This window comes from Pyrus communis, chromosome 2, assembly GCF_963583255.1.
Source record: "Pyrus communis chromosome 2, drPyrComm1.1, whole genome shotgun sequence".
NCBI lineage: Eukaryota > Viridiplantae > Streptophyta > Magnoliopsida > Rosales > Rosaceae > Pyrus > Pyrus communis.
This window is the reverse complement of record NC_084804.1, coordinates 1,239,627-1,263,756: the sequence shown is the minus strand read 5'-3', so window position 1 is coordinate 1,263,756 and position 24,130 is coordinate 1,239,627. Positions and strand designations below refer to the sequence as shown.

At 37.6% G+C, this 24,130-nt stretch overlaps 5 protein-coding genes across 6 annotated transcripts; 3 read left to right on the top strand and 2 right to left on the bottom strand.

The window, feature by feature from the left end:
- The first annotated feature begins 299 nt into the window (after positions 1 to 299).
- LOC137725644 (peroxisomal membrane protein PMP22-like) lies at positions 300 to 3,033 on the top strand. 2 transcript variants are annotated; one of them, XM_068464400.1, is made up of 8 exons: positions 300 to 440; positions 709 to 823; positions 1,124 to 1,222; positions 1,856 to 1,957; positions 2,063 to 2,138; positions 2,447 to 2,517; positions 2,612 to 2,697; positions 2,800 to 3,033. In XM_068464400.1, exons 2-8 carry the CDS (start codon positions 752 to 754, stop codon positions 2,852 to 2,854), a joined length of 561 nt encoding a protein of 186 aa, XP_068320501.1. In that variant the 5' UTR covers positions 300 to 440; positions 709 to 751; the 3' UTR covers positions 2,855 to 3,033. The 2 variants fall into 2 exon arrangements, with proteins under 2 accessions (XP_068320501.1, XP_068320500.1); XM_068464399.1 differs by lacking the exon at positions 300 to 440 and having other exon boundaries at positions 615 to 823.
- A 2,367-nt stretch (positions 3,034 to 5,400) lies between these two features.
- Positions 5,401 to 7,802, top strand: LOC137726889 (uncharacterized). The gene is made up of 2 exons (XM_068465840.1): positions 5,401 to 5,835; positions 7,199 to 7,802. The coding sequence occupies exons 1-2, from the start codon at positions 5,550 to 5,552 to the stop codon at positions 7,579 to 7,581; spliced, it is 669 nt and encodes a 222-aa protein (XP_068321941.1). The 5' UTR covers positions 5,401 to 5,549; the 3' UTR covers positions 7,582 to 7,802.
- An 860-nt stretch (positions 7,803 to 8,662) lies between these two features.
- On the top strand, positions 8,663 to 10,261 carry LOC137727114 (uncharacterized). Its single transcript, XM_068466049.1, has 2 exons — positions 8,663 to 8,816; positions 9,021 to 10,261. Exons 1-2 carry the CDS (start codon positions 8,663 to 8,665, stop codon positions 10,259 to 10,261), a joined length of 1,395 nt encoding a protein of 464 aa, XP_068322150.1.
- A 279-nt stretch (positions 10,262 to 10,540) lies between these two features.
- LOC137727111 (mitogen-activated protein kinase kinase kinase 18-like) lies at positions 10,541 to 12,475 on the bottom strand. The gene has a single exon (XM_068466048.1). It carries the CDS (start codon positions 11,936 to 11,938, stop codon positions 10,541 to 10,543), a length of 1,398 nt encoding a protein of 465 aa, XP_068322149.1. The 5' UTR covers positions 11,939 to 12,475.
- Positions 12,476 to 15,744: 3,269 nt separating this feature from the next.
- On the bottom strand, positions 15,745 to 19,421 carry LOC137726368 (aspartic proteinase-like). The gene is made up of 13 exons (XM_068465288.1): positions 18,925 to 19,421; positions 18,752 to 18,812; positions 18,557 to 18,651; positions 18,349 to 18,461; positions 18,026 to 18,194; positions 17,865 to 17,904; positions 17,636 to 17,700; positions 17,186 to 17,299; positions 17,020 to 17,084; positions 16,769 to 16,925; positions 16,567 to 16,686; positions 16,214 to 16,302; positions 15,745 to 16,119 (listed from the first exon to the last, which is right to left on the bottom strand). The coding sequence occupies exons 1-13, from the start codon at positions 19,273 to 19,275 to the stop codon at positions 16,035 to 16,037; spliced, it is 1,524 nt and encodes a 507-aa protein (XP_068321389.1). The 5' UTR covers positions 19,276 to 19,421; the 3' UTR covers positions 15,745 to 16,034.
- Between the last annotated feature and the right edge of the window lie 4,709 nt (positions 19,422 to 24,130).

Below are 24,130 nucleotides of genomic sequence, written 5' to 3'. Positions count from 1 at the left end.
CATCAGCATTGTTCTACACTAATGTACACTTAGAGGGATTTGTACACAGACATATAATGAGTAAAATATGAAATTCTAATAATTATTAATTAGGACAATCCATCATTTGCATTGTTTTCGATATCTTTATTTTTGTAGAAATAAATAAAGTTTTTTATTTTTCTAATTTGGACCAAAATTAACTTTTCAATAATTTCAAGCTGAAAATCGGAAACCCATTTTTGTCAACCTCACACTTCAAACCCGTTTTCCTGAAAGAAGAGTTAGAAGATGCCTCCTCGCCTGCTTATGGTTGCTGAGTGATTGCTTAAACCGCAGACGGAGAATATGCGAAGCATTATTACGACATTATAATAACACAACAGTGTTGGCTTAGTTGGGCACTCCGTCCCCCTGCTCTCCCCTCCGGCGAGGCGGGACCCACAAGCACATGAACCTCTGTCACTCCCACAGCTGTCCTGACTTCCAACCGTTGCGTATCATTAATTAGGATCTGAATTGTCTGTCCTTTCCATTCCATACATTTCTTATGCTTTTTTATTCTGTGATCACGATTAAGTTACGTCAATATTTTATATTGATGTTTTTATAAAAATAAAGGGAAATGAAAAAGGAATGGGACGGGTAGAGTAGACGATTCCCATTGACTTCCTATTCCCATTAGTTCCCCCATATATTTCTCAAAGGTAAAGCCTCCATTCTTTTCAGCTCCTCTCAAGAAATCGGACGACTTTGTAACGAAGAAAATCTCATGGGGTCGATTGCAAAGAAGGGGTTGCAGCGGTACTTGCTTCAGCTTCAGCATCATCCGCTCAGAACCAAGGTCAAATTCTATGCCTTTTATCAAATTATGTCTCACTTTTTTTGGGCTATCATGATTTCCGTTTTCCTTCTTAAACCCCTGTTTGGCTCCTGAGAAAGTAGAGAAAAACCCCAAAGCTTGAATTTTTTGTGTGTTTTGGTTGCTTTCTCATCTGGGTTTTTTCAAAGATGATGTATTTTCAGCTCAAATTCCTTAATTGTGATTAGTAGTTAATTGGTGTTTCGAGCTGAGCAATATGGTGTAACAAGTTGTTAATTGGGAATTTGAGGGTGATGATCATTTTGTTTGTTATCCGAACAGGCAATTACAGCGGGTGTTTTGTCGGCGATCAGTGACATAGTGTCTCAGAAGCTCACTGGCATTCAGAAACTTCAGATAAGACGGCTTCTTCTCAAAGTGGTAAGGTCCATTAGGATTCCATCTTTATTTGCGGTTTCAGCGTTTGCCGATTTTACACAAGTTTGTTTCTTTCATCTGTGTTTGTGTGGTATATTGTATATGAAAGAAGGAGGGGATTTTTGAAAGTAGTAAAGTTGGTGTAACACTGTAAACACGAAACAAATTTACATGTCTACAAACACATTGTTCGATCTTTTGAACCTAATTTATGCCCTTGTCGAAAAAATGGCTACTAGTTTTGTTATGGACTTGAACCTAAATATCAGTTAGTACCAAAATTTCGGTGAAAGTTGGGAATTTTTCTTCCCCTCTCATTTAATGTTTGAGTGGGGCATGATGGTTAAAGCCTCTAACATGAGAAAATGCAAAATATGCAGCGTTACTGTTGGAGATGATGGTCCCCCACACCCCCCACCCCCCACCACACAAAAAATCCATCTAGCAGCAGTCATTACAATTATTACGGGTGATAATATACTCTCTTGTTGTCTGTAAGAAGTTTGGTTCTATGAATAAGTACTATCATTTTAAGACAGTTCATGCTTGTCCCTAAAATTGTTAATCTGCTAAGATGTTTTAATGTGTATAACTACTGTGGCATATATTTTACACGATTAGCATTTCTAAGCGCAGCTTCTCGGAGCTGTTTATCTTGGACCATTTGGGCATTTCCTGCATACAATACTAGATAAGATTTTCAAGGGGAAGAAGGATTCAAAAACAGTAGCAAAGAAGGTAGGCTATACTTTCCCTCATGCTCCCATTTTCCCTTCCCCTGTCTCCAAGAAAAAGTGGAAGAACATATTGACCATTCTAATATTCTTGGTGAAACTTTTTCAGGTACTCGTAGAGCAGCTGACGGCTTCTCCATGGAATAACTTGGTTTTCATGCTTTACTATGGGTTGGTTGTGGAGGGTAAGTACATGTGAAAACCTTCGATTATTTTGTTTATGTTTGATATGTTGGCATGTGAGAAATACAGTCGGAATGCAGTAGTACCCATCATCCCCTAAGATTTGTTTGTTTAGGATCTAAAAGTTGTAGTACTTAAATATGAGATTAAAATATTATGCATCACTCAAACAACCTTTAAATTTTCAAAGAAAGTCAGCCCGGAAGACTCACGCTAGCACGTGGGGCAGATATGAGTGTTTAGTTTAAGTTAGTGTAAAAGATGGTGTGAACTTTGATGCTTAATTTTCTAACGAAGATGTGAAACACAGGAAGACCTTGGGTGCAAGTGAAAAGTAAAATTAAGTCGGACTACCCAAAAGTGCAATACACATCGTGGACGGTATATAGTTCTGTCTCTGTATGATTTATGCTAGGACATATACGAAAATGTAGAAGATTTCGTAACTGTAAAACTTTGATGGGTCAAAATGCAGTTCTGGCCTGTTCTGGGGTGGATAAATCACCAGTATGTGCCACTTCACCTCCGCGTCGTCTTCCACAGCTTGGTTGCTTTTGGCTGGTATGATCTATAAACTTAACCTCCATTTTGCTGGTATAATATGCATTTAGTTCATTCTTTCTTGATTCGTTAACAAACTGGCTTGTACTTTTCTTTTTTCAGGGGAATTTTCCTAAATTTACAGGCAAGATCTGTGGCACTACCAAAGGCCAAGTGAAACCGACGAAATTCTTAGATTGGCCTCAGATGATTGTTGCCCCTATGAGTTTTTCTAGTTAACTCTTGAACAATTATGAACTCTATGTGCTAGATATAATTCATGGATCCCCGTTTTCATGTATGCTGGATATTTTAGAAAATATTCTAAATGAATAAATGAGTGATCTGTTTCGACTATTTATTGCTTAACAAGTGTGAAATGACATGCTACTAATCCAAGAGGATAGCCATGAATGCAACGGGAATGTCACTATGCTAGTATGCTAGTATCTTAAGTTAATCGCACAATGTCGTAATTGAAAACATTAAAGCTCATAAAATTTCGTGATTGGCGGATGTCATACTATAAATTAAATCTAGGTGTGTTCAGCATGGAAGATTAGAGAATTGGTTTTTGTTATTGAAATAAACATGTCTAAAATGAACTTTGGGATGGCTCTAATCACACATTGTATGCATCTCCAAGTCAGATGCTTGTAGTACAAGATATTGAAATATTTCGATTACAAAATATACTGAGTAACTAGCTAGGATGTTCAAAAGATTAAACACTATCAATAATTAATCACACATTGTGCGCATCCCCAAGTCATGCTTGTAATACAAGATACTGAAATATTTCGATTATAAAAAATAGATGTATAAAAGATTAAACACCATAAATAATTAAGGATTTTGAAAGATAATTGACGAACTTGTGTGTTAAGTAGGTAAGGTTTGAGTGATTAGAGATGACGAGGGTTTGCAGGAGAAAGGAAAATGTTAGGAAAATCAAACATTTAGACCATCTTATGTAAATCACATGATGTACAGTTGATGGTTGGATTTTTTTTTTTTTAAAATAATTTAATGAAGGAATCCAACCATCAACTTTGAATTAGTGCTTTGAAGACAGTTAAACTAAACAAAAAGGGTAGTGCTATCCGCACGATCATTTTTACTTCTCATACACCCCTCTCAATTCTCGACCGTCAGGTCGATTGAATTGAAGAAATCAACAAACAATATTAACATGAGTGAATGAAAGATAAAAAAAAGGTATATGAAAAACACTACCTAACAAAAATTATACATCAGTCGTCTTAACGCTCTTCACTATAATGTAACCATACAATGGTGGGAATAGTCTCAAAGCCCAAAATCAAACTTGAAAAATTTTAGGCCCAAATCCATTCTGTTACTCGGTTTTGAGTTCAATATCTTTGTTGGAGGAAAGAGGAAGAGGCATGCAAATGGAATTGCAGCTCATGATTAATTTGGCATCTGCTTGCTGCAGTAGCCATGTTGGCATGTTACCTTCCCCATTCCCCACAGCAGCCGTATTTATTTTCCCCAAGTGGCAACTCATTTGTTAATCTGTCACCATGGATTCCTTGAAAAACACACTACTGGCAATCAGCAAGGGCCAAAAGCCAGTTAACCATTTTGGTCGCCAACTGCCGTTAATGATGAACCTGGATTATCACACCAACCAGCTAATGTGTAAACTAAGATATAATATCCAAGTGTTTATAACTTAGTTAGTTAAAAACATTTATTTTGACATCAGAGATTATGAGTTCGGTTCTCCTTCCTTCACCATTGCTGCTTTGCCTTGTTTGTCTTCAAAAATGTAGCGATCAGCAATAAGGATGAATTTTATCAAAGCCTAAAACTTTGTATCTCCTTCAAAATTGTCTTTTCAACATTCAATTTAGTTTTACGTCTTTATAATCTTAACTTTTGTTAGATAAACTAACTTTTCATCAAATTGAGAGTTACTTTTGACTATTTAAGCGGCATATATTAGAGATTAAAATGTACGAATTTTTCTCCTTCCTAATTAATGTAATAATTTTGAATCATGCCATACTAATTTTAAAGTTTAGAAGCTAAGTAACTAAATTAAAGTCGAAAAGAGTTGCAAGTGTAGAGGGACACTACCAAAATTTTCCAAGTTAGCAATGTAAAAACAACTTTGTCCAGAAAAAAGCAAATTAAAGTCAAGAATAAAAGGCATGATGCATCTATGATTCGATGGTTAACCTAACGTGATTTCCATGATGACTCCAACCGTCCAATTGTGGAACAAATGAAGATGATATAGTATAAATTTACTATTTCATCCTATATATGGTAAGAATTACAAATGCAAGACATGTATTGTTTTTTTAATCAGTTCTGTCGTATTATGATTTAAACGCATGTTGTGAAGTATGTTAAGATTTAGATCAAAAATTAAAAAAAATTTCAACTTCTCGTTAATTATTTGCACGTGCTAACAATTATTAGAAAATTTTGTTTTAATCTGTGCTCACGTATTAACAATTAACAGAGAGTTAATGAAATGAAATTGTTATTAGCACTCCAAAAATCTCATTCTACACTCTTCAGAAATGTATTTTTCCTTCTAATTATGAAAAATTTATAGTACCAAATGAAATTTATAGAATACTAATAACAATTCTCTAATGAATAACGTAAATAGCAGCCGACTTTACTACAAGTATTTAAATCTTAATTATCTTATCACATAAGCTATCTTCTGTGAACCCATCAGAACGGGACTAATAATCCAATTGGCCCTTTTTGAATTCTGTCGCAACAATATTTTCTCCTCTTTCGTCCTTCTTCTAACCAAACCGACGCATTCTTTCAGAAGCTTTCAACTTTCACACACTCTGCTTACCCACCAAAACAAAAACACCAGAAAGATGATTCGGCTGCTGTTCGTAGTGATTCTATCAGAAATGGTTATGATACTGGCGTTTCTGTTCAAGACCCCCTTCAGGAAGCTGGTGATTTTGGGGCTGGATCAGATCAAGCGCGGCCGCGGCCCCGTCGTGGTGAAGACGGTGGCGGCGACGGTGTTTGTGGTGGTGATGACCAACGTTTACAGCATAGTTAAGATCAGGGCGAGCCGGATCGACAAAGCTGCTGTTCTTAGTCCCACCGATCAGGTCCTCATGATCAAGCACCTTCTCGACGCCACTCTCATGGGTAATTTTCAATTTTATGATTTTTTTTAAAATTTTTGTTGTGGGTTAATTTCTAGAACTCAATTGCTATCTGGGTAATTCTTGGTTTTTGGTTTTAGACTTCTAGTGACATAGTCTCTGATACTTAGATTTTAGTGTGAAATTTTTGAATGTGCAATTTTTTTTTGTTCTTGTTAATGTTTTGTTGTTTTGTGAGTTGTGATTGAAATGTGTTTTCTTTGATTTGGGAATGATATTGGGTGACAAAAGATTGTGACTTTTTGCATTCCTATACTCAAATCACTGTTTCATTGATGACACGAACTTGTAAGAGAAAGTAACTTACTAGGTTTTCTGGATCTTAATTAGTTGTTTCTGAGAACCTGTTTTTGAGAACTCAAATTCGAGGCATTATGGTGTTATAGTGACCTGATTCTGAGTTCAGTGGTTTTCTATATACAGAGTCCGTCAAAAATTGTGTATGCTCATTGCTCACAAGTAGTTTCATATTCCCCAATACTGCCACATAATCTGGTCGAAATATATCACTTAATTTGAATGCTCTATGTTACGGTTGTTGAGGAACATTTTGTAATTCGAGATGTAATTTTCAGAGCTACTGGTGAATTTTGTGTCTTGTTCACCTTGTTGCCGACTATGGTTAATCTCCGAAATGTGCCTACTGCCTACTTACCACCATACAGCCCTTAGAAGCAAGAAACTGGGATATTTTTTCATTTAATTAAGTTGGAGGCTTAATACTAATTTAATTTGTCAAGGAAAATTATAGGTCCTTCTATCAGGAAATAGTATTGATATTGTAGACAGCAATTTGGTGATATCAGCTGCACTATTGTTCGTATAGGTTGTATCAGCATAGAAGTAATTTGTTTGCTGCTAGAGTCCTGGATTCCTTAGTCTTTCTTAAGTGCATTTTTCGGTTTTCATTAGGTCATCAGTAGTTAGATATATTAAATAAAACCAGTGAAGAAATATGTGCTTTGTTTGTACAGTAGCTAATGTTCATGGAGTTTGAATTATTTTTTGTTCACTCCTTTTTGATCTCCTTCCCATCCTTTTGATGAGGATGAAATGAGAAGCAACCGATCTGATCACATCCTACATATTCGATTAATTTTCAAGCGGTTTCTGATGCTCCTTCTCCCCTTTTGACAATATGTGTAGTAGCTTGTGTTTGCTGACAATAAAAGATAATCACCTAGTCGGGTTAGCCTTAATAACGCATGTTGTGATTATATTGGTTCAATTTCTGTTTACCAGATGTTTATTTCAGCAGGGTGTTTCATGTTTCATGACTTCCTGTTGCTCTCTGATAGTAACAAAATCTTGTTAGTCATCGACTCATTTGTGTCTCCCATTTGCAGGATGCTCCCTATTTCTTGCTCTTATGATAGACAGACTACACCACTACATTAGAGAACTTCGTATACGCAGAAAGAGTATGGAAGCCCTTAAGAAACAGAACAGAGGATCTGAGGATGGAAAATCTAGCATTTTGGATCAGATGAAAGTTTCGGAGAATGAGATGGCTACATTGCGGACTAGACTCAAACAGCTAGAATCAGAAATCGAGACAAAGACAAAGGATGTTCATACTGCAGAGTCCAACGTCCTTGCTCTAAGAAAACAATCGGAAGGGTTTCTTCTCGAGTATGACCGCTTACTTGAAGAAAACCAAAAGTTAAAGAATCAGTTGAAGTCATTGGACTGGAGAGTGTCACGTTTAGGTAGCAAGAAAGATTCATAAGGGATTTTGCCCACATTTTGAGATTTTTAATTTGTTATGAAATTCCATGGAAGTTTTTTTGTGAGTGTTTTGAGATGGGTTTATTTATTACATTTAATTTGTCATATATCTAATTATGGGGGGAGAGAGAGGCTTACCACTTTGTATGGTTGATGTAACTAAAAATTGAGTGTTGAAGTAGAATGGATCAATTATTCCATTTTGTCTTGATAAACTTTGTAGGCCTGTCCAAATCTATCACCGTTATTGTTTCAAATTTAACCACCTATTATTAGATGTTAAGTTTTTTTACAAAAACACTTAAAGGCTTCCTGCAAGAAATAACAGTTATGTGTTTTTTACAAGAAGCAATAAAGTGGTTTTTTTAAGATTTACTTTTTATTTTACTAAAGATTGGTTCTAAAAAAAGTTCATTAAAAGCATTTTCAGATGGGCTATTTTGTTTTATAATTGATTACGCTCGGAAGTAGACGGGTTTATTGTGTGATTTGAATTGAAGAAGAAAATGTTTGGACTCGTAGCGATTTCCTTTGCCACGGTTGATTTAACCATTACCTTTGTGTTTTGGCTACTAGTACTGATGATGAGCACAAATAAAAAAACCGGCTTCGGCTAGGGAAAAGAAAAGGAATGAAAAGTCCAATAAACCAGTGTTTTAGCTCCTAGGAAAAAAGGGAAACAAATCAAACCAGTCAAGAGCTGGATTAGTTCTTGACACACATTCCGGATTCTGCTTGGAATTTAAATGAGAACGGAATGAAAAATCAAAAAGAGGAAGTAAAATCCTTTAGGTGTAACTTATTTTTTCGTTATCAATAAAATTACCCTCGTACCGTCGAGGTTTCCCAAAAAACAAAAAAAAAAAATCCCTTCCATGGGATTCCAAACCAACTTACCCAAAAGCCTAAGGATCATAACCATACACACACACACACACGTATAAATATACAGGCCCTTTATGATTATATATATACGCTCTACATGTCTGCACTATTTGTACAAGGAAAGTTAATAAACCACCAGACCCATCTAACGAGCTTAACCCTCTCGTCTTTGTTGAAGCTTTCTGGGGATTTCACTCATGGAGCTTTTAACTCTCACTAGCATGTTCGGCTTGAAATTCGCGAAGGGCATGCTCCAGTTTCTCTTCTTCGTGCACTACGTTGCGATGATCCAAACACCTTTCGAGCGCATTGTCAGTCACTACTGCCTGCTTCTCGACTTCATTCTCATCGGTAATCTTCGTTTTGTTTTTCATACGTATAAAGTATATACCATGACATAAAAGGTGCCCCATTAGAAGTCTATTTTAGCTCCGTACCTGATCTGCACAACATATGGAAGTCTTTAAAAGTCGAGTACATAATTTAAATTTTAAGGCTGGATCTATCTAATTTGTTTTTACTCTAAATTAACACGTTTGAGTTGTTCATCTACAGGGTTGTTCCTAGTCCTTGATTTCGTCTTGCACCGAGTATGCGAGGATGTCAAAAACTTTCATAGACAAACGAAATTGATGGGGGAACTGCGCAACAGATTTGAAGAAAACAATAATCGCTTGCTTGAGGAGAAAGAAAACCAACTGCAATCGTTGAGCACAAAGCTCGACGAAGTTCAATCCGAGCTCGAGACCAAAACAATAGATGTTTCTGATCTAAGAAACGCATTGGGGGTTGCAGAAAACAAACGTCTACACAAGTTGTTGGAATCGGAAGATATGTTTGTCGAGTTTGATCGGTTGCTTGGGGAGAAAGATGACCAATTGCGATCGTTGAGAATAAGGGTCAACAACGCAGAGATGGAGCGCGACATTAAGGCAAACGACACTAATGTTGCACAAGCTTATGTTCTTGTTCTAAACAAGTTGCTTGGACATGTAATTAAGGAGCAGAACCTTGTCCATTGGGAGAATGAGAGTTTAAAGCAGCAGTTACAGTCGTCGTCAAACGCCAAACTCAAACATGATCAATTGCTTGAAGAAAACAAGATTTTGAAAACAAAGCTCATTAGCCTCAGCCAAGTAGAATCTGAACTCGAGACCACAACCGGAAAACTGAATGATGTAGAAGTCAATTTAAGGAATTTAAGCAACGCATTCGGAGAGCTACTTGATGCGCAAGGTATTGCATTTGAGGCAAACCAAAGTTTACAAAAGGAGCTACAATCTTCGGACACAAAGCTCAAACGGCTACAACATGAGCTTGAGACAAAGACAAGAGAGATTTACGCTGCAAAGGACCGCGCGATCGTGCAAGAGAAACAATCCGAAGAGGCTTTCACTGAGTACGACCGTATGCTTGCGGATAAAGAGGACGACCTGGAATCATTGAAAACAAAACTCGACCAACTACAATTTGAGCTTAATGGTGCAGAAGACGATGCTAATTTTATGAGGAATCTATTTGGACGATTACTTGATGATCAAGATGAGGTACACGAGAAAAATAGAACATTACAGAGTTGCTTGCAGGCATCATTCACTGCACTAAAAAAGCTCGAATACGAAATTGCAACAAAGGCGGAGGATCTTCGTGCCGCAAACGACGAAATTGTGGCTGTGAACAAAGATTCGGATTATTTTTTCCAAGAGTATGTTCGATTACTTGACGAGAACAAGATCTTAGAAAGAAGACTGAAGTGGGAGGCTGCCAAGCACTCAGAAGGTGGTAGTGACGATTGATAAGGGAGGGATTTCAGACCAATTGAGATTTTTTTATTTATTTTTATTTTTATTTTTATTTTTTTCAGAGCTAGTTTTATTTTTCACATTTTAGTTGCTAATTTGATGGTATGTATTTTTCACATTCTAGTTAGCCAATCTACGTTATCAAGTCTTCTCTTTTTCTTTCAGCTTGTGCGCCCGTCTTGTACGCATAATCAGACGGCAAGGCGGGTGCCCCAGCGCAGTCTTCGAATTGTGTCTAAATACAAGAAATGTTATGTACCAAGATGGGCAAGCTCAAAAGGCAATAGACTTGTTTGCTGTATTAAAAAAATGGTGAGAAAAGGTAAAACAAGAAGCATGCACAAACAACCATAACTTTTTGTTTACAAAATTAAGATTTGAATAAAATACATAATTGTTACATTTAGAGGCCATCCAAGCCTTTCTCTTAGTATGCCTAATGCTAAAGCTAGCTGCATCACAAGTCTCCAAACCCAAACCCAAGCAAATACTAGGATTCGTATTTGTATCCGGATTCGTATTTGTTGGCCTGTCGTAAATACTTTTGGTATACTGTGACGAGATATTTGCCTCATTTGGCGGTGATAAAAGGCACAGCGGCGCGCGTTTGGACTGCCCCGCGAGAAGCAGAAAAATGGTGTGTGTTTGCGCTACATCTTCTTTATTAATGTTGTCACTTCTAACTGTGACCCAATTTTCTTCATCCGAAGCCCAATTGGGCATTTCTGGAGACGACGCCGCAATGCCTTCACTCAACTTTCGGATCCTCTCCTTAGCTGAATAATCCGAACCACTGCTCTCACGGGTCGGATCCCAAATCTCGTCCGATTCAAATTCCTCCTCTTCCCACAAACCACGATCCAACACGGTGGTGGGACTTAGTAAATCATTGGGTGCTTCGACCACAAATCCATGCTCCAGAAGCTCATCCGCCGACCACCTCTCCAATGGGTCCCCAATCAAACACTTGGCGACAAAGTCCCTGCCTTGCTGCGAGAGAGAGCTTGGTATCTCCGGTGCATCGCCGGAAAACCCGATTCGGTACAGCGCCGATACCGGGTCGCAAACGTCGGACCACGGCGCCCGCCCGGTGGCCATCTCGATTATTGTGCATCCCAGAGCCCACAAGTCGGCGGCTACTCCCTGTTCCTCCCCGCGCGCCACCTCCGGCGCCATGTACAGAGGGGTCCCACCAATCGGCGAATCAAAATCGGAATTCACGAGGCGAGCGCAACCCAAGTCGGCGAGCTTCACGTTGGCGCCATTTTCCGCGACCAGAATGTTCGGACACTTGACGTCGCAGTGAGCGATTTGATTGGAGTGGAGGTGTTGCAGTCCGAGTAGAATCTGCTTCGCGTAGCACCTGATCGCGGTATCGTCTAGGCACCCGCCTTGCCGTCGGATTGCGTCGGAGATTGTGCCACCAGGCGCGTATTCTAAAAACAAATTGTACAAAACGTCGCCGTTTTCGGTTGAGATGTTGTGGCCTTTGTACTGTACAATATGGGGAGAGCTCAGTGTAGACAAAATTGTTTGCTCCTTTTGGAGGAATTGGGATTGTGCGAGCTTGGCTGACTTGACTGCGAAAACCTCGCCGGAGACATATGACTTGGCAATGGAGACCGTGGCGGAGGAGCCGAGGCCGATGGTTCGGCCCCTGGTCCAATCCATTTAAAGACGATAGCAGAAGATTAGACGAGCAGAACTACACAGAAGATAGGAGTTACAAGTTTGGTATGTGTTAAAGTTTGTTTTGGTTGGATTGGGATTTGGGAGGTGGAATATATATGAGTGGAGAAGGTGGTGGTGGTGGTGGGTGCGGTGAGTAAAAATGTGAGGAGTAGTCTTGTGGGCGTGGTTTGGTATGCGGGGTGGCTTTAGCTTGAGGCCTGGTGAGAGAAGCTAATGCCTATTCAAACACCTTTCTCACTCTTTCGGACCAAAGGGTGGTCCGCCGTCTTCTCGAATTCATCTGAGGCCTCCACGTGGCAAAAGGAGGGTGCAAACTGTTTTTGGCCGGCGGTTAGGTAAGCTTGGCGTTGGGGACGAATGGAATATGGTTAAAGTAAATTCCATGCATTTGGCACGTGCTTACGTAGTCCTTACGCATTGGAGTGCGAATAGAAAATGTATGGGATATTCTTGTTTGGGAGAGAGTTTTGGGTGTGGCCGAAACAGTGAGTGGTACGTCACGTTTCATTATACAAGTGGTCAAGTGGTAAGATATTTGTGTTAAAAAATCAACAACCTAGAAAATAAAATTTCTCTCCATTTATATAAGGACACGTGGTGTACCACTCGTGTTCCGGACATAATGAAAATTTCTCTCCTTGTTTTGGTGGGATGTATGAGGCCTAAAGCCTAATAATGTAGAAAATGGATTGACTTGAATAGTCTCTAGTACAAGTCCCACTAAAAATAGTGAACTCATTTTTCTCCCGAGTTGGATGCATAATTTGTGCCCATTTTAGCAACAAGTTTGGCAAGTTTAGGATATGGTTTGGTAAGTGTTGAATACATAAATAAATGGTACAACTTTTTGAATTAAATGATAAAAAATGAGTACTTTTCTTGGAGAATTTCTAATACTCAAAGTATGGGCATGATAATTTGGTGGAAATATTTTGAGCTCATGTAGTATGAATGACAGTTGTTATGAAAGAAACAGCTAAATAATGACATGATAATTTGGTTTAGTGACACTTATTCTTCAATGAATTGGAAAATTTGTTGAGCACAAATATTATAAACAACAGTTGCTAGAGCAGTAAGCTAGTGACAAATATTCTAATTCTTGACTTCAAAATCAGGAATTAGGTCCGTAACTAATGGAAGTAGTTGATCCAATTCTCATTTCTTGCTTCTTTTATATATTCTTAAGCTTCCCAATTCTTTTACTTATCTAATTCATAGTTAAATAACACATGAATGGTATTTATTTCTTTAACCCTTAAGTTAAAAAAAAAAACACACACACACACACAATAGACCAAGGAAAATGGAATTATGTAGATAAAAGAAAAGGGTATACTTGAGATGTAAAAGGCAATTAAAAGGCTTTTGTTTGCAGTGGGAAAGTGAGTGCATATTGTGCAAGGGAGCATAGGAAAGGAGGTGGACAGTTGGGACGACCAATAATTTAGTTGTAAAAGCCGCCAAACCAAAACCCCAACTCATATTTTTACATGCATCCTCTCAGTTTCTTCGTCTCCGCACAAACCAAACCAAACACCGAACGATTTCACCAACCAGTTTGGTCTGGTCAGGCCAGTCCGGTAGAAACTTAGACCATCTCCAATCAAACGAGGGTTAAAGGGTTCGTTTTAGCCTTCTGGTCCTTCCAGATATTAATATTTTAATGAACAGTACATGACTATATTTGCCTTCATCTCCAACGGAGGGTCAAAGGGCCATATGGCTCGTTTTAGTCCTATCACAAAAAACTATCTCCAACTGAGGGTCAAAGGGTCATAGGGGCAAACATAATTTATTATTTAAATTTAATGTTGTTTCATATTGTTTAATGTTGTTTCATGTTACTTAATTTAATTTAATATTGTATAATGGCTTAGGAAGTTATAGGAAAAAAATAGAATTGTTAAAAAAAATTAAAAAAAAATTTGTAAAAAAAAAAAAAGGACCTACCATTCCTGTCGAATATAACAAACATGAATAATGAAAATTTTGGCCAATCCGGGGTTGGCTGGCTGGCTGAGTTGAGCCAGCCGGTTGGCCCTTTGGCCCTTCTTTGTCTAGTGGGGCCCACGAGCCCTTTGGCCTAACCCTCGATTGGAAACGGTTTTCGAGCTATTTTCGACCCTCTGACCCTCTGGATCATTCGGTTAGAAATGTTCTTAGAATCCACCTAATAAGGGCTGGTTTGGTATTGCTGTGCTTTGAAAAAAAGCTGCTTCTGCTGTGCTGTGAGAATAAGCAGCTGTGAAATAAAGCAGCAGAGTGTTTGGTAAACTTTTTTGTAAAAGTGCTTTTGAAAAAAAAAAAAAAAAAGCAGTATTAGAGTGTTTGGTAAACTTTTATGTAAAACAGATGTGAAAAAAAGCCAGTTTTTCAAAGCTAGGTTTTGCAGCTTCTTGTTTTTAGCTTTTTTTCATCCAAAACTGTGAAAAAAAAACTGAAGCTGAGTGTTTACCAAACACAAAAACAGCTCCCAGCTTTTTTTTATAGCAGTTTTTTTCAGAATCACCTCAGTACCAAACCAGGTCTAAGTGAGTTGAAAACTTGCACCTGCAGTTGGTTTGCAGCTCACAACGTTGTAACGTAACCTTTGGCCTTTTCTTTGCTTGGCGAACGCAAAATATGTGGTGTCAATGTGCATGCACGAATATGAATCATGATTGATGAGTGTGTTTGTTCGGTATCGTACCTTATGATTTATATCGCTTCCAAGCAACCCTATCATATTATTATTCACATGCATGCATGCCACCTACTCCTCCTTTCTTTCTTTTCTTTTCTTTGCCCTGCTCCTCCTCCTCTTTTATTTGTCAGCTTTTGGCAAAGCTTTTAGCCCCACCGTTGTGCTTCGTGAATCACGCGTGACAAAACGTTTCCCGAACTTGTGCGGCACACCTACGGTAAAAGATATTATTACTTCTTTAGTTTAGGCTTTTGTAGACGGGATAATGCTAGGGAAATTAAAATTGTAAATAAAATTTTGAAACTAAAGGATATGGAAGTTGATGATTGGTTTATTACTTAAGTGGCTTATTACGCGTTGATAAATGTGTTTATTCCTATTGGTGATACATCATTTAGTTTACAAATTTTATCTCCTTAATATTACCCTTTTAGATATGATTAGGTTCGATTTTTCTAGATTACAAACACCTATTAAGTACAAACACTTTTAAATAACACGTCGGTTGATCAAAGTCGGACGCTCTATTCTCTGTTACTTTAAGTTTAACCTCAATTTCCTGTCAACATTATAAAACATTATACCAAAAACATGAGAGGCTTAAAGTGACGCTACACAAGCTCATTGGGCCAATATATATATATATATATATATATATATATATATATATATATATCACTCAATGAGCTATGAAATGATGAATGAATTTCATCATGCGAATAACTTGGCCTCAAAGCCAATGGAATGGAACTATATCAAGGATCATACACCAATTCACGTCAACACATGCTTTTGCGTAACATCTAAGTTTGTTCTATCCCATCACAACCTAATCTTCATCCCAAGTACAATATGTGGGGGAGAATGTCTTGAGTTCAGCTACGGGGCAGCATTCGGTGAGACCTACATGCTGAGGTCCCACCAAGAGTAGATTGCTGCCTCATAGGCCGCACACAAGTTTCTCCAAATTGGGTCCTCCACTCTCTTTTATTTTTCAAACAAATCGGTGCCTTCACTCAGCTATCGACCAAAACCAACCTATATGCGTCAGCAATGTAAAGTTTTATCATGGGCAAATTTCGTATTGTTGAAGAAAATATGGAGATTAATACTTCTGCTTAACAGCTGAAGCCCTTAATTTTGAGATATTACTAGAAAACATTGCACAATTTACTACATGCTCTCAAACTTATAACATATGATATCAGATTACAAACAGTTGTATTTACAAACACTAGGTTTACGCCGACACCAACAGACACCACAACTGATTGCAAGTTTTAACCACTGGATCGCTTTACATACAGAGGTACACATATGAAAAGTAAACAAAGATGAGCATATGCATCAAATAATTTCAAGAAGAAGGGTCGGTCCCAAGGCCGTTCTTTATGCAGCCTCTGCAAATCCGACTCTCATATTGCCATAATCGAACACGGTGTGGTAACGACCCATGAATATATCTCCCAAGATCCTGCATTGCACCGCCGCAAAGTGAGAATCAAAGCAGGTTTTATCGTATATAAAGCACGACAAACGAGTTCAAGTGTTGACTAATGTGATAATACCAGAGAGGTCCGCGGGGACGAGGGATATCCATGCTAGTGAATCCACTTATGCACTGAGCTTGAGCACCCTCGCCGACCTTAAGTATGTACTGCTCAAACCAACGGAGAAATTAGCAGAAGCGCAAAGGTAGCTTGCACTACAACACTTTAGTCATGCAAATTTATTCTTACGAAAATTCGCCTTAAACCACAGGTAAATAGAACCCACACACTAATTTTTCTAGTGTACTAAAAGAGAACATTAGATTCCTCATGGCTGATCTTAAACAAGGGGGAACAAGATAGCATTGCATAGATGGTCTTAAAAGATATGCAAGCGTAGAGCTAAAGGATAAATCGGGATGTCATCGTACCTCATTTGAAGTGAGCTTAAAAACTTTACCGCCAATGGTGAAGGAAACGGGAGGCATGGAAGAAAGCTTTCCACAGTCGACAGTAGATTGTCCCGATGCGTCTGGCATTTTTTCACAAAGCTGCGGAATTATAACATCGTGGAGTCAGAAAGAGAAGTGATGCGGGTTACAAATATAATCAAGTTTTGTGAATTTTCTGTACCTCATTGACGTAGTTCAAAATACGACCTTGCGTCATATTCTGCTTAAGCTCGTTTTGCATCCAGACAACTGCCATTTCACACGCAGAGCATGAAGCATCATGAAGAATGCCGGAAGATTTGCCGTTGTTCTCATCCACCACGCTCTCAATGCCCATGCTGAACAAGCACAACAGTAAAACAGTAAACTATTACCTAATGAAGGCAAGCCCAAGAACAATAAGAGCAATAAAAGGACATCTTTTTAGCTGACCTTACACTACGAGTTCCGTCAGAGGTGCACACTCCAATTTGAGAACAAACCTTCTTTGGGTGGACCTGTCGGAGAAAGTACGCAAACCAAATGAATTACAATCGTCTCCAGTCGTGTGCACAAGAAAAAAAGGTGCAAACTGGAATAACATATATCTTGAATGTACCTCAGCTACGAGTAAATCAAGAATGGTTCGTCCATACTGGTTAACAACCGCCTTGCATTCCTGGCTAACAACACCACTGGCTCCAATGGCTTGATTTATCTTGGTAATTGCAGTCTTTATATATGCGTATAGAGAAATTTATCGATAGGGAGATTGTCATTACTAATGCAGCTGTGCAAAACTATGCAAAAACAAACAGACGCAACACAAACAGAAGCTGGAAGAACATAACGAGCACAAGTACTTCATTCAATCTATATACACGAAAAAAGGTCAGTAACATGTTCATATTTCTCCCTTTCTGCGTCAATCAGAACATGCATCATGCGAAGTTAAAAAGTGAACCTGACCTAGCTAATCCAGTGATAAAATTATATACACAAAACATGCACCCATCAAAGGATTAATCAATACAAAAACAAAGTAACAACTAAAATTTGGATTACATACCGATGGACCTGTCAAAAGGGAAGTTCCAGAGTCTGCAATTGCGAAACAGCCACCAGCACAATATCCTGAACAGCAGAATAGTTAAGTCAGAACAACGGGGGCAATATATACGATATTCGTATCGTTGTCCCCATCCTATGAAAAATACATACGGAGGGGTGGGCGCTTTACTCTATTTCTATGTCATTTTATTGAACTACAATGCTTTAGGCATCAAGAGGGTACATACCAGTTGGTTTACCACCAATAAGAACATCACCCATGTTGAACTGCCAAGGAGAGATGCAAGTAAGAAAAGAGGAAAAACAGAAAGGTAAAATATTAGAAAGGCAAAAATGAAAAGAAGGCATCAGACACTCTCACACTGGACGTAATTGTTTCAATACCAACCTGCCAATAGCCTTTCCTCGTTACCGGAACATATGTGTGCTTGCCCTTAAAGTGTTTCGGATCAACTCCGCCAAACACAATTTCACCACCTGCTTCATCTTGTGCGTTGCGATTGAGCCAAAAGGAAAACACCGGTTCCTTGATAAGACCTCGCTCAACCATGTTGTACCTGAAAGATACTCATGTGTTCCATATCAACCAATGAATGCTGAAATTATTCATTTAATGATTTCTGCAAAAAAAAAAAAAAAAAAAAAAAAAAAAAAAAAAAAAAAAAAAAAAAAAAGATCGGTGGAGATCAACGATGCATATGCGTATTATACCACACTGGGACAGAACCTCCAACCGAAATCTCTTGAAACCCAAGTCCCAATAAGCCATCAAACTTGGCGGCCAAGAATGTGACACCGGGTTCACTGGTTGCTTCGATGAAATCCTGATGATGTAGATGTACCACCAATAACAAGTACAGTTAGACCGAAACACTAGACTGGGAGACGGAAAAGGAGGGGAGCTCAGAAATATGATTACCTGGTTTTTAACAACGATGTCCCCGACTTTAACATTGTCATTGCTAAAGAAGCCTGAAATAGCTCCGCTACCATACTGGATTGAAGCAGAAGTCCCTGCAAGCAGTAGACAAATATTACACCATACAGCCAACACAACCAAATTGCAGCATTCACACGATTCAGAAACAATTACTGCAAAGCGTGGAAAACAAACCGTTGTTCTTGTATGTTCTCGATTGGCCCGAGTCGTACTTGGCATGGAAGAAGCATGCAAGCTGCATCCAAATGCAACAAAACCATGATCATGTTGTCTCAGGCCAAGCTTTCTAAACATCCAAAAAGTTTCAATTTTTCAAATTACAGCAAAGTGTAAATGTTCAAGCTCACCGAGAAATAACACTTGGACGATGGAACCCACAAGTTCGAGCTTCCAGTGTCGAAAATGACAGTGAAGGGTTGAGGGGGAGTGCCAATGGCAATCTCGCCATAGTACTGAGCATCCAAGTAGTTCTTTAACGAAACAATGTCGACATCCCCAGACTCAGGTTCTCCGAGATTCGAAGGGAGACGATACTTCCTCAATCCGTTCTTGGATTCGAGCTGCGCAGCAACCCGGTCGTTAGAATCCAGTTTCACCTTTTTCAGTGCAATCCTGGACAACCCATCACTGGGTGCAGAGGATACAAGAGAAAGCAACAGGCTTGTAAGGAACAGAAGTGCTTTGAAGCTGGTTCCCATGTTGGCTATAGCTCCAAAACGCAGAATCACAGAACCAAATTAAATCTTACTTTCAAACATATACAATTAAGAAAATAAAATTAGATAAAACTCAGCGATTAAATTGTTTGCAGGAGGAAGAGAGAGCCAGTGGAAAGTTGGTGTGAAGAAACTCGAAGGAACAGAGTGGCTTTAAAAACAGAGAAAAACAGAGGACCTTCTTCTGCCCGGTCACTCTTTGCGTTTACTGTGGGGCCTTCCGTATGGAAAACGTTCTCTTCCACCTGATCTTCCTGACCAGCAAATTTGAATCCTTAAAATTTGATCAAAAAATTAAAAACAAGAACTCCATTAAAAATTAGAATAATTTTAGTCGTTTGATCAAATTTCAATGGTCCGAATTTATTGGTCAGGAGGTTCAAGTGAAAGGGATCCTGGATCCCTTTCCATTCCGTATGGTATCTAAAAAGGTAGGCCCCTACTGATTCTTTTGATGTGAGCCGTCCGATCTTTGGGATTTAAACGGTCGATACTGTGTGGAGGCACGATGGTCTCGTTCGAGGAGGGAGTTTTACAAAAATGGACGGTGATTATGGAGTTAAGAGAAAGATCAGACGGCGTGGATGACGTGGGTAGATGACGACGGGTTTAGATAGTGCAAGTTGAACGACGCGGGAATGTAGAATTGGAGGTTGCAACTGAACGCTCACGTGTAACATAAACCTCCTGGTTGCCTTACCATGCGACGCCTCCGTATTTGGGGAGAGATTTTTAGTGTTCTCAAAGCACAGATATATGTTATTGTACAAGGAAAGAAATACTTAAGATAGAAATTTCCATCCTATTTTATAATAATATATGACGTATTGTTCAATGTTTTGAACATTAAAATCTTTCGTATTTGGGGCCCACCATGAGATTGGAGTGTAGTTTGCACATGAATTTTGTGTGACGATGTTCACGTTTTCCTCACACTAAATGAACTGAAATTTTACAATCAAATGCAGTTATGCACGTTTTGTTTGGATATGGAAACAAGTTGTGGATATACAACTGATAATACATGGATATCATTGTAACTAATAAAAAGTACCGAAGTATGATATCATGGATAGAACAGTAGTTTGATAATAAGAAACGACATATTTCTAATACATCCCAATGAGTTTCGGCTATTGTTTATTATTACAACATACAATTGATAATATGTCGATATCAATGCACCCGGTACAATGATATCCATTATGAATATAGTTATGGTTGTTGGGAGGGGATCAGAGGAATCACATTATTAATTAGGGAATATTTTTGCTCACACCCTCAAGTGATCGTGATGGTGATGTTGTCACCATTATATCTACCACTGTTAAATGAATTTAAATTTCGAGACGTGTGTACTCAAAATACACGAATTAATTAGGATGATTCCTGCAAGCAAAGAGAATAGTCCTCTTAAAGGCAAAATAAATGATGCAAAGACAGCCTAGCCATTAGGCCATAGGTTATTGCTGAGTGCAGGAAAGAGAATAGTCCTCCCTAAGGCAAGCAAACATTGTGCCTATCACTCTCACAATATGCAAAGCTTAAAGTGGAAAGTTGGAAATTAAAAGAAGATTACTTGGAGGTCAAGTTTAATGAAGAACCGTCATATGTCCTTTTTCGGATCCAATGAACCCTATTTTTCTTGAAGCCCATTACTTGGTTGGACTCAACAAGCTTAGGCCCTACACATCATTCGGAAATAGAATGGGAACCAATCCACACAATTCAATGGACATGGTTCACAATAGGTTACAATTATTCATGTCCAAAAGAAAACTTGAATTGTTTTATTTAAAAGCATCAGTTATATGCTTATTTCATGAAGCATTTTAAGTACTTTTGCAAGATTTACTTGCATTTTAATTAAAGATTGATTTTAAAAATATTTTCACCGAAAACGTTTTCGTGTCCTTTTAAAAGCACTTACAAACTAACTCTAGAGCTTATTAATTTTCTTACAAATACAATTAACAAATAACAATGTGCATGCAACATTTTCTACCCCTTGCTTCAATCGAGTATGGAATTAGAGCTAGAACAGGGAATTTGGTCTCTAACCTTCGCAGCAGAGGAAACAAAATTCTTCGAATAGGCAACTTTCTGTGCATAGGATTTCTTTTTATTTTATATAGCAGATGTTAAAATTTGCAGTTCATTCTTTATTCCTACAAGGCTGCCTAAAGTAACTAATTAATTTGCAAAATGTTTTACTTCCATCATTATTTAAAATGTGTGGAAAAAATAATCTATAATATATAAAGCCAGAGCCCCACTTTAGAGTCACGGCTTCAACAAAAAATATCAACCAAAAAAATCCAAAAGTAGTCCAATATAATATATCAAATAATGCAGGGGTAATTTGGTAATTTGGTCATCATAAAATATAATATAAATATAAGTGGGAAGAGAGAAAAGAATGAAAAAAGGGAAGGATGAGTGAAAGTTGATGGTGCCCACGTGAAGGGGAAAAAAAAATATAATAAAAATTAAGGAAAATCATGAATATTGTGTTCAAAACATCTTAAGAAGCGTGTAATGATGGTTATAAAAAAAGTTTTTCGCACGCGGATAATAATGTGATTAAATAAGTTGTCAAATGATTGTTTTTTTTTTTTTTTTTTAACAAACAATATTATCTACACTAAGGGGAAGGTGGGCTGAGCATTACAATGGACTAGCAATAACGTGATTCAATCAGTTGTTTATTAAATATTATTTTTTTTATAAAAAAAGGTTTTTCAAACGCGGATAATAATGTGATTAAATTAATTGTCAACTGATTGTGTTTTTTTTTTTAAAACAAACGATATAATCTACACTAAAGGGAATGAGTGGGCTTATCCTCACAATGATTTAGCAATAATGTGTTTCAATTAATTGTTTATAAAATATTATTTTCTCTATTCTTAATGTAAATTATATAGAAACCGATTTTATTATGTGAATTCAACTGCTTTAATTAGTTTATGAGAGATTTTTTATAGTATGATTTAAAATTATTCATTTACGTAATTCAAAAAATATCTTTTACACACGCGTGACCACGTATATAAAGGTTAGTAAAAATATTAAGTGTGAAACCAAAGGTTCAAGGACCCCAAAGTATGAGTCAGCACGTACCTTTCGATGGAAATAGATATGGATATGTAAAATATTCAAAAAAGTTATTTTCTTCAAATTATTAACGTTTTTTTACTAAGATTATCTTCGATGAATTCCAGAAATGGGTGCTGTACGTGGTTAATTTCAAAACCCTAATCAATCAATCAGTCGTACAGATCAAAACTGCACGTTCGCATGTCAATATCCATAAAATAAAAATCAATATTTCTCAGATATCCTTTTTTGATATGATAACTCTCAATGAATTACAACCACCACATATAAGTAGGCTTGACAAACATGTTATATTGTTGATGTGGCAAATTCGTTTCTTTAATGAGTTCTTATATGGTGATCTATGGTGACTAAATTCATTAACAGTTAGTATCGTTTTATGTCAAGTTAAATATTTATTTAAGAGATGACCATGCTTAAATTTTAGATTTGAAAAACGATATTTTATTAGATTCTTAATAGGTGATCAGATAACATTAATAAGTTATTAACAGTTAATTCGGTAACAATTTGATTTATTAACAAATTACTCAAAATCTATTATTTTCGTATCATTTCGTTTTGAATTAACGAATCATGAGAAAATTTACCAGATCAACCTATAAGTGTGATAATAACATCGAGCTATCTTTCAATAATATGAGCCAAGGTGTTTTTGGCCACGTGCATCCACGTGAGGATCATAAAAGACATGCACACACCTATCCACCACCATGAACATGGCAATGAAGACGAAGGCCATGGATCCAGAGAGTCCATGTAGAGTAGAAGATCCTTCGTACGGTGGATGAGGTACGGTTGCCGCCCACAATGCTCCACGTAATTTTATAAATAACCAAATTAGAAATTCACATGATTGATTGGTATTTGGATTCAAAATTCAATGGCAGTGACGTGATGTCAAACAAAGTGTATAAAAAGTCAACAACGTACCCAATTGGAAATTAGCAGCCCACAATCCACGAAACCTACTCAGCACTTCAAAGTTGTCTTCTTCTTTTTTCTTTATACTTTTGTATGAATTTGACCTCATTTTTTCGCTAAATTATTCAAACACACACGTAGTTGCCTGGAAGTCTCTTCAAGGTCCATGGTTTTTTATTTTACGTGTCAAATAAAGATGGCGGATTTCGTTGACTGCAACCACACCCTCACACGTACAAGAATTTTCCACGTTCTTCCTCTCTCTCTCTCTCTCTCTCTCTCTCTCTCTCTCTCTCTCATCTTCTTCGAGTTTTTTTCTTAGGGTTTCCCCCGCCTAACGCCGTCTAGCCCCACCTAGACGTTAGACGACTGATCATTGCTTCAATTAATGCCTAAGCGTTTGAAAATTAAGAAATGGTGCCTAAACCTGGTGAGGCACCTGTCTAACCCTCCCAGACCCGTCTAGGCACCCGCTTAGGTTGCGACTCACTTAGACAGAAAATAGATAACTTTTATTTTGTATTTTATTTTTTTCAATAAATTGTAAGATATTTGCTGAATAGTTAGATGAACACACATTATATGTTTGTTCCTCATATTTTCATTATGTTTCAATACTTCATGATATATATGTTTATCTATTTTGTAGTTTATGATGAAATTATATATATTTTAAGTATGAACAAACACTTATTTATACAAAATATAATAAATTTACTTAAATCCGCCTAGGCGCTAGGCCTCAGCCCACCACCTGACTAGTGATTAGTGTCTTTTAGAACTTTGTTGTAAA

Excerpts from the sequence above, each read along its gene's own strand:
- LOC137725644 (XM_068464400.1), top strand. The coding sequence starts at position 752 with ATGGGGTCGATTGCAAAGAAGGGGTTGCAGCGGTACTTGCTTCAGCTT. Across the intron at positions 1,223-1,855 it reads GACGGCTTCTTCTCAAAGTG|CTTCTCGGAGCTGTTTATCT; the intron begins GTAAGGTCCATT and ends TTCTAAGCGCAG. Across the intron at positions 1,958-2,062 it reads CAAAAACAGTAGCAAAGAAG|GTACTCGTAGAGCAGCTGAC; the intron begins GTAGGCTATACT and ends AAACTTTTTCAG.
- LOC137726889 (XM_068465840.1), top strand. The coding sequence starts at position 5,550 with ATGATTCGGCTGCTGTTCGTAGTGATTCTATCAGAAATGGTTATGATA. Across the intron at positions 5,836-7,198 it reads TCTCGACGCCACTCTCATGG|GATGCTCCCTATTTCTTGCT; the intron begins GTAATTTTCAAT and ends TCCCATTTGCAG.
- LOC137727114 (XM_068466049.1), top strand. The coding sequence starts at position 8,663 with ATGGAGCTTTTAACTCTCACTAGCATGTTCGGCTTGAAATTCGCGAAG. Across the intron at positions 8,817-9,020 it reads TCTCGACTTCATTCTCATCG|GGTTGTTCCTAGTCCTTGAT; the intron begins GTAATCTTCGTT and ends GTTCATCTACAG.
- LOC137727111 (XM_068466048.1), bottom strand. The coding sequence starts at position 11,938 with ATGGATTGGACCAGGGGCCGAACCATCGGCCTCGGCTCCTCCGCCACG.
- LOC137726368 (XM_068465288.1), bottom strand. The coding sequence starts at position 19,275 with ATGGGAACCAGCTTCAAAGCACTTCTGTTCCTTACAAGCCTGTTGCTT. Across the intron at positions 16,687-16,768 it reads TTTTGAACTACGTCAATGAG|CTTTGTGAAAAAATGCCAGA; the intron begins GTACAGAAAATT and ends ATAATTCCGCAG. Across the intron at positions 16,120-16,213 it reads CGTCCCCGCGGACCTCTCTG|GATCTTGGGAGATATATTCA; the intron begins GTATTATCACAT and ends GGTGCAATGCAG.